General features: G+C 40.2%; 1 protein-coding gene across 2 annotated transcripts in view; it reads left to right on the top strand.

Annotated features, from left to right (window-relative positions):
* Positions 1 to 4,139: 4,139 nt before the first annotated feature.
* The window catches only part of igsf9ba (immunoglobulin superfamily, member 9Ba), a 69,315-nt gene continuing 64,830 nt past the window's right edge, over positions 4,140 to 8,624 (top strand). For both annotated transcript variants that reach the window (XR_004554525.1, XM_034113334.1), the window contains exon 1: positions 4,140 to 4,402. Coding sequence is in view for 1 of the 2 variants with exons in the window: in XM_034113334.1 (XP_033969225.1) it covers positions 4,339 to 4,402 (64 nt within the window). In the remaining variant the exon portion in view is untranslated. The remainder of the gene's footprint in view (positions 4,403 to 8,624) is intronic.

The following is an 8,624-nucleotide window of genomic DNA, read 5'->3' as shown; positions in this document are numbered from 1 at the left end:
AAAGACAAAAAAAGACTTCTTCCCCCCCCCACACTCACTCACAGTCAATCCACATGATGTAAACAATCGTAGGCTCTCGGAGTCACATAAGTGATTGATGTTTTGTGAGTTAATGTGACTTATTTGTTTGTGTTTTTGTATCTACTGGATTTAAGTTTTTCTGATAAATGGTCTGTGACATGAGTTGTTTGTTTAATGTACTGATTATTATTTGGGGTAAAAAAATACAGACATTTTATGTTGAAAGTGAATTGGTTGATTATTATTTTTCCTTTTGTAAACTTCAGTAGCTAGGTCACCGGGCTATCCCTCTGTTTCTGCGTGTTTAAGCATATCATTTTTTGACAGCTGGCTATATTAAATATTCCTCTGTCTGGCGCCCAAATTAAATGTATTCGTTCAGGGATAACACCTACGCTACACAACAATGTATTATGTTATGTCCAGAAATCTGATTGCAATTAAAACCTTATGTGCACAGTGAATGTATTATTCCTAAAACAAATGTTTGACATCTTTTAATGATAAATAAGGATTAGTACTTGTTCAAGTCTTGTTGATTGAGGTTTTAAAAGATGAAAAGGGATGTTACATTACTCTAGGTTGTCCTGAATTACATTTTAACAACCATAAATACACACAAAAATGAAGCTGGTCTCTTGTGCAAGACACTACTGACCACTACTGGTTAAAAGCATGAACTATACTTGAAAGCAGCATGTGACTCTAAGGACATGGAGAGCTTGAAAACACCATAAACAGACATGCAGCCAAACATCTGTTCGGCAGGTTAGTCAGCTGCAGGCTGCTGGGCCCTCAGTGTACACATCCATATGTCTCTGTCACTGAAGCATCTGTGGAAGCTTTTGGGTCCATGCTTAGTCACACCATTGGACAGATAGAGTATGAGAATAAAGGAGCAGTGCAAGCATTTACTTTGTTTTCACTTGGACCTTAAGGATTAGGAATGTCATAATTGTATATTTTGGATGAGTGATACCATTATCTCTCTTAAAAACACAATTTAGTGGACCAAACCGACGTTTTCGAACATCAAAGAGTTGCCTGCTCACAGTGGTGACAGGCTGAGAAAATCCCACCGGACAGTGACCCTAAAAATAAACAGAATATTCTGTTCTTGAGGACAAATATACATTTTTCATTCCTTTTTATTGTTGGCAGGACACCTGACAAACTACAGATGGAGAGACTCTGATCTTGCCTTGTTCCAGCGTCTGTCAGAAAATAATAATATGTTGATCTATTTATTCATTGCTGCTCAAAAGACGGCTATTGCTGAAAAAGTTAACGCATTATGTCTTTAGTTTTCAATCCTTTTTTTACAGTGCAACCCTGAAAAACGTAATTGAAACTTCCATTATTCTGATAATTGAGAGGCTGCCAACATGCTTAAAGATCCACATGAGGAACTCAATAAAAGAGCAATCTGATACATCATGCATATAACGAGGGATATGACCGTTTTCTGCAGAACATAATCCTGTTTTTTCTGTGCAGAAAAAAACAGTCCCTGCTGTATTCAACATTTCGAAACATTCTTGTTCCCTTGCTGCCCTTTGGTAACACAGCCAGCTAATCTCCCTTGACAGGCCTCAAAAACTAATAGATTTGTTGCATAAGAGATTATCTTAACGGCTCTTATCTTTCCTCTGCTCTGGCTTGTAGGTAATTTTATTATGGAGAAAAACAGAGAAACAATCTCTGCTGCTGCCTATATGAAGCAAATGCCATTATGTCGTGTGTGTCGCTGTGGAAACAGGCTTATCAAGGCTCAGGCTGAAGAAGGTATAGGCCGACATGTTGTGTCAGCACTTCTGTAACTTTAGGTGAGGGTTGGAGGGGGCTGTGGAGGTAATGTGACCTTGTTTGCCATGCAGCAGTCACAGCACAGTCCTGCACACCTCCCCTGACAGTAATTGTGAGAATCTGACGGACGCTGCCTGCGCCTTCAAAATGGCTTGGTCATTGGCGGTAACAATTCCTCCGTGCAGCCCGCTGTGGAGCTTTAAATGTGAAACCCTTCATTTCTCACCTCACAACTAGAGAAAGCTCCCCGACACAGAGCTTTTGATAATTGGGATCTATAATTTATGACTCATAGCTTCAGTTGTGGATGCCATCAAGTCTTCTGCTGAGTATAGCTTCCCTTCCACCAGCAGTCATGTAAATGTTACAGAGGTTTCTTCAGCGTTCAACATTGGAGCTCCCATGTACAGTATACCTTCTTACACTGTAACATGCGCAGTACAGTATGTGTGTGGCCAGCTGTGAGGGAGGAGCTGAGAGCATCACTAAGATGCTAGGCTCCAAATCTGATCATCACCCCCTCTGTAAAAAGCTGTCGTTGTTTTAGAGTAGGCCTTCCCAACATTAGACTTGAAACCTTTGAAGAGCATCAATGTTAAATGTGTCTCCATTACACGTTGACATTCAACCACTGAGTAATGTTACCTTCTCAGAGTCATTAATTTTAACCATTTTTAGAGGCATAAAATATCCAGGTTTTCCAAATGATTGTCATAAAAAAACACAAATGTGACTTTAGCTATTTTTCTTATTTCTAAGCCTGCTAGTCATCTGTTGAACCCTCAGATTGATGCAAATGTGTCTCCTTTGGGGGTTCTGACCTTTGGAACAATATTTTAGAGAAATTGTTACACAAATTAAAGAAAAGGCTGAACAATTGCAAATGCTTCCATATAGCGCACAAGCGGTGGTCAGTGGGTGGTTTAAGGAGTAGGAGAATGTTGTGAATAACATGATACAGCCTACACAGTCACCTTCACAAGACCTAAACATGGGCGAATATCAGAGGAACAGCGTTTATACCTCCAGCAGAGTTTCAGAGGGATGGAGAGTACATGCTGTACTCATGGTGGCCCAAATCTGGACACTCAATGCTGTTTATTCGTATCACTGCATCTTTATTTAACATGCATGGGCCTGATGTGATGGATATGAGATTACAAGCAAATGTGCTATTGATAATGTTAATATTGATACTGTATAGTTTTTGTTTGTGCTGAGATGTGTAATCAAATTGAAAACTAGTTATAAAATAGTGTTTCACATTTTCAAATGTGTTACTATTACTCGGCAGGATTGTTTTGCATGGCTACAAAGATCTTCAGACAAAATGGAGAATGTGTTTGATTTTTAGTCACCTTTTTGAGATTTTCTTTGATTTCAGACTGGAATATGCCAGTCTCCAACAAAAGGGAAGGGAGGGGGAGACAGACAGAGGGAGATGCCGAGACAAAACTGTGACACATTCAGCTGAAAGACCACGATTTGCAAGACTAGTCTCCACCGAGTTCCCCTCCCACCATAGATCCCCCCCCACATGTTTATCCTCCAGTTACTTCACAGCAGCTGGTGTGAGCATTATTTAGGTGAGATCCGAGCTGATATCGAGCAGCCTGAGGCGTCATATATCCCTCTATGGTCATGCATGTAGAAAACAGAGGGAGTGAAAGTGAGGCAGCCTTATCAGTGTTAAGCATGTGTGCGCAGTGGGCAGCGTGATGGAGCTGCATCCTCGCGCTCGCGGCCATCGAGGAAAAAAAACAACACGGTATTGTATCTGTCGCCACACCCATCATATAAAGCCAGACACGGCGCGGTAGAGAGGAAAGAGAGCGTTTTATGTCGGTGACAGCGACATGACAACAGCCGAGGGCTATGGGCTGAACGGCAGATGAGTTGCACACATTCACCAGCGTCCCCCCTTTTCATCGAAAACACAGTAAACCTTCGCCATATAACTGTCTGGTGCGAATATCGATGTTACGAATAATGCACAAAAGGCTGTTTGAATGAATGGATGATGGTGCACGTGGGGGCCAGTTAAGGAGAGGTATTTAAAGATGTGGACACGTCTCTCTGTCAATGCGCATGATACTGCGGTTCCACTACTATGGCACGCTCCAACTCACCTTGAATCGGCGCACGGCCGCTCTCCTGTCATTCGGGTGCGGGGCGTACGGAGAACCAATACACGCCCCAAAGCCTCAATCAGCAGCCAATCCAATGACAGAAGAGGCGGACCTGTGGAGGCATTCTCACACTTGGTTTCACTATGCGCTCGTAAAACGGCTCCGTCTACTACAAACGCGGCGGTGCAGGTGCTCTGTCTCTTCGGGAGAGGATGCGGATGGAAGGACGGGGGAGGGAAGGGATGAAGGGAAACGCCACGAGGAAAGAAAATAGGATATGATAAAGGGGCTTTTGCTAAGAGACCGTGAAGTGCAAGGTCGAATATGAGAGATTGGTTGAGCGGGGCACTTTGCGTGGTAATAGCTGGTCGGCAATAGTACTATGATTTGGTATGTGGCCACTCTGATAGCAAGTGTATTCAGCACCAGAGGAACGGCCGCTCAAGGTGAGTTGAAGTGCAATATATGTTGTGCCGCACACATGATTTCTGCTGTCTCCGTGTGCGCTTGGTGCTGCTTTTTTGCAATCGCATGATATTTTTTGTGCACGTTAGGTGATATGAAGTGTGGGGCTAATTCATCCTAACAAATGGCTGCCTATCTCATATGTCACGTGAAAGTTCAGCCCTGTTTAAATCGTATCATAGGAAATAACAATTGTCTTGAAATGGCCCGGCTCATATGCATGATATGTAAGGGGGGATCATTCACATGCAGGCTACAAATGCTCCAGAATGATTGACCATGACAAAGATGGGTTGATTGATATGGCTGTGTGGGTTTAGGCCTGTATTGTGATATCCAATAGGCTCATTTGTATGAGAGCATAACGAGCAAATTGGAAATAACGTCCGGAAATGTGTGCATTGTATCATAGCAAGCAGTCCCATTTGAGTTCTCTAGAGAGGGGTGTGACCGTATCAGCCTTCAAGATGGAAAAGTAACTAAATAATGTATTACGTGTCAGATAAAATGCACTCCTGAATTGATAGAGCCCATTGATTCATGCATGGGATTCACATGCTGGATTCCACACTGCACATGGATATGGCCACAGTGCTGTGTGTGTGATGCACTGAGCACACATGCTGCAAGGCTCGCCTAGTGCTGATCTAAGTGGCTCGTAAACTAGTTATTCCTAGAGCAACAAACTGCACAATATCCCTTTTGTTCATATTTTTCCTGAGCACTCTGTATTGACCCATGTACTTACTTAACCTTGTTCTTCCACTCGTGTCCAGATGAGGGAGACATGTGCCAAGCTGTCGCCTGGTAACTGATCCCAATGACCCCATATACCCAGTCAAAACTGGTCTGCTCACAGGTCTGGCTCCTCTTGTGATAACAGCCAGGTCCAAGCCGAGTACACATTTGAAAACCTCCTCTTATAATGCATTTGATTTAGGAACAGTGAATCTCTCATGGGTGTGATTGTTTAAAGGAGAAAGTCTCCATTTTATGAAGGCAAAGATGTGGCCTAATAATATCGACTCAAAGGTGTTGTTCGGAATCAGTGCACTGGCGTTGATTTACGTTTAAAAAGGTTTACAGGCTGCACTAGAGAGTCACAAATCTACCAGTTATGACACATAGAGCTATTTCTTCTGTGTCACACATTATAGTGTCTGGACCCAGTCTGATGCTACACAGAACCCCTGAAGTGCATGTTCACACCAACTATGACTTATTTTTCATCCTCCTTTGAATCATCAACCTCTCAACCTGTCATCATAGTTAAAGGCTTCTTGACAATATAGTGCAGTTTAATGTCATCAATTATAATAGTTATACAGTATTTTCTGCAACAAAATAAACAATAACAGCATATATTAACTGAGGTGGCTTTGTATCCTTGAGCTTGTTTTTAGAAGCTCTGGGAAATAAGCTCATTCGGTTTTAGATTATTATTACCGCAGCCGATTAGCTTAACAAGCAGCCGATATATTTAGCTTAGCATAGCATAAAGGCTAAAAAAAGTTATTTATTGGCCGGCTGATGTGACTTCCTGGATTCATGATGTCACCATGACAATACAGTTAACAAGCAGAGTGCCAGAAGGTGACTTATCTTAATCATTTTAAATTGTTTGTTACTTTGGGACAGAGCCATGCTACATGTTTCCCCGTGTTCACATGTGCTAAGTTATTGCTTTATTGTTACTGCTGCCTGAAACAGTTCATCCTCCAACTTTCATCAAGCAAATGTTGAACTCTTCCTTAAAGTAGTGGTAGTCCAAATAAGGTGCCATCTTTATACACCTGCTAGTGATCTGCATGTCAGCTGTTTTAGCACCTACCCCCTCCATTGAGTCAGTATGATCTCTTGCTGTTGGATGGCATGTCAAACCAACAAAATGGTGGTAAATATCTACCCTAATACTAGGAAGAACAAAGTTTATCGAGTTTGTTCATTCAAATATGTGATATCACTGATGGCATTATTTAATTAATGTGTTCACTGCCTCATGTCATAGAGGTAGAAGAGATACTGCTCAGATTTGAAGGTACCAATGAACATAAAACGAAGCAGATGGTCACAAGATAACCTGCTCCAAAACAGCTGAGCTTAGACTTGGCTCCTTTCTCTTGAATGGCATTTTGTTACAGTATATGTGCACTTCACACATTATTTTGAATGATTAAATGGCCAAAATCTCTAAAATTGTACCATCTCTAAAAATGGTACAATTTCCCGGAACATTGTATAAAAATGTTTTTTTTTACTGTAAAGAAAGTCTTTAATAAGATGTCATATTACAATTATTTTTATCCTAAAAGGCCATCATATAATGCTATATATTGTACATAAATGTATATTAAAATACACATGTGATATTTCTCTTGTATCACAAAACCCTGCTTAAACGGTGAACTATATGCTGACACACATGGCACAAGCAGGATTATGTGTTGCAGCGAGATATTGGATGTAGTCTGAATGGTTAGAATAGAAGAGACAACCGCGCATACTTTACTGGAGATTAGTTTTGTTTGTCGCACAGTTTGATGTGAGGCAGGTTGTGTTCTTACCAAACAGGGAAATGGTGGTAATGAAGCTAGTCTTGTCTGCAGACAAAGGTAGTTTGATGGATTTCAATCTGCAATTGATAACTTGGCTCTTGCTTTTTCAGAGTGACATGGAACATTTGTTGTTAAATGGAAATGTACTTGCTCTTTCTATTTCATTTATTACATTTATTCCAATAGATTTGTATGTTTTAAAGCATCTGTTTTACTTTGGTGCTGTAAGCTGTGGTGTGCATTTTGAGTTGTACTGAGACGTGTTCATAGAGAGGCTGTCTGACAAGTAGAGTCCCAGATGCATGAAATGTTTTCATCTTTAAGGGAAAGTGAAAGCCTAAATGGGTCAAGTTTAGTTAGAATTATTTAAGGCTGGCAAGATGTTGTAGAAAGTGGAGTGTCAAGATTTTAAGATACAGAGTGTTAACTGTGTTGACTGTATCCTTCATTGACTCATCAGCCATGAAGGAAACTGAAGCGAGAGTCAAGCAGTGAGTACATCATTTGAAAAGTAAGATATTGCCAAAGGTTTAAATGATTATTGGCCTGAATTTGTGTTACTAAGGCTTCTGTGTAGACACGGTGTCTGAAAAGCAGCAGTGCTTTGTCTGAGTCTAAACATGATGCATTCAAGCACAGTATTGAGTGCACCCACGTTTTTGAAACAAAATTGAAATTAGATATTTACATTTGTAGAAAATGGACCTGAAGCGTAAAAATATCTCTTAAAATATGTCAGACTATGACTAAAATGAAGACAGCTTTGTGTCTTTTTGTTGTTTTCTGCTGGTATATTATAAATAAAATAAAGATTTGCAGTAGGAGACACCATATATTTAGTTTTTTACAGTACACATATAGTTTGTCACACAGAAAACAGCACTGTGTGATAAAAGGCAGCCCCCTAATAAAATGTATAAATGCTCTGCTTTGGTACAGTTGGGGTACCAATACAGAGGGCATAGCCCCCAAAATGCAGGGTCCTCCAACACTATCCTAGCTCAACCTTTCTAATTACACAATGCAATGTCTGCTGGTTAAATGCTACATTTGCTAATCGAATAAAGGCAGGTACACATTCTTAGAGGATTACTTTCTTCTGTAAAACCTTTTCAAGGGTTGTTCCTTATTATCGTAGTACTATAACATGTGCAGTGTTTTGCACCTGGAAAGCTTTAAACTCATCGATCTTCTACTCAAACTAGTGTGCTGGAAATGATTGCCACAATAGTCAAATAATTGTCCTTCTTTGATAATCATAATTTCCATTACACTAGCCTTTCTGGATCTTATGTAATCATCAATGTGGGCTATTTTCAGTCCAAACATCTGGTGAACAGTATTATTCCCTGCACCAAATAAACTCGCCTGAACCTTGTCAACAGTCTCATGAATTTGGAATTATTTCTGTTATTGGCGATTGTTTGGAGTGTTGGGCTTTGCAGTGAGCTGTTGTATTAGCCTATAGGTTGGCTGTTTAAATACAAATGTAATTAAACTTGGAAAAATAATTAACAACTTGAAATTGAATATTAATAACATACAACAATTCATCCAGCTTCACAAACTTTTAAAAATAAATCATAGAAATGCAGTCCACAATTGAATAAATAAATAAAATTGAACAATTGATTAACATTGCGCATAG

The sequence above is a fragment of the Trematomus bernacchii genome, unplaced genomic scaffold (assembly GCF_902827165.1).
Source record: "Trematomus bernacchii unplaced genomic scaffold, fTreBer1.1, whole genome shotgun sequence".
NCBI lineage: Eukaryota > Metazoa > Chordata > Actinopteri > Perciformes > Nototheniidae > Trematomus > Trematomus bernacchii.
The sequence above is the reverse complement of the archived record's forward strand: the minus strand, read 5'-3'. Positions and strand labels throughout refer to the sequence as shown.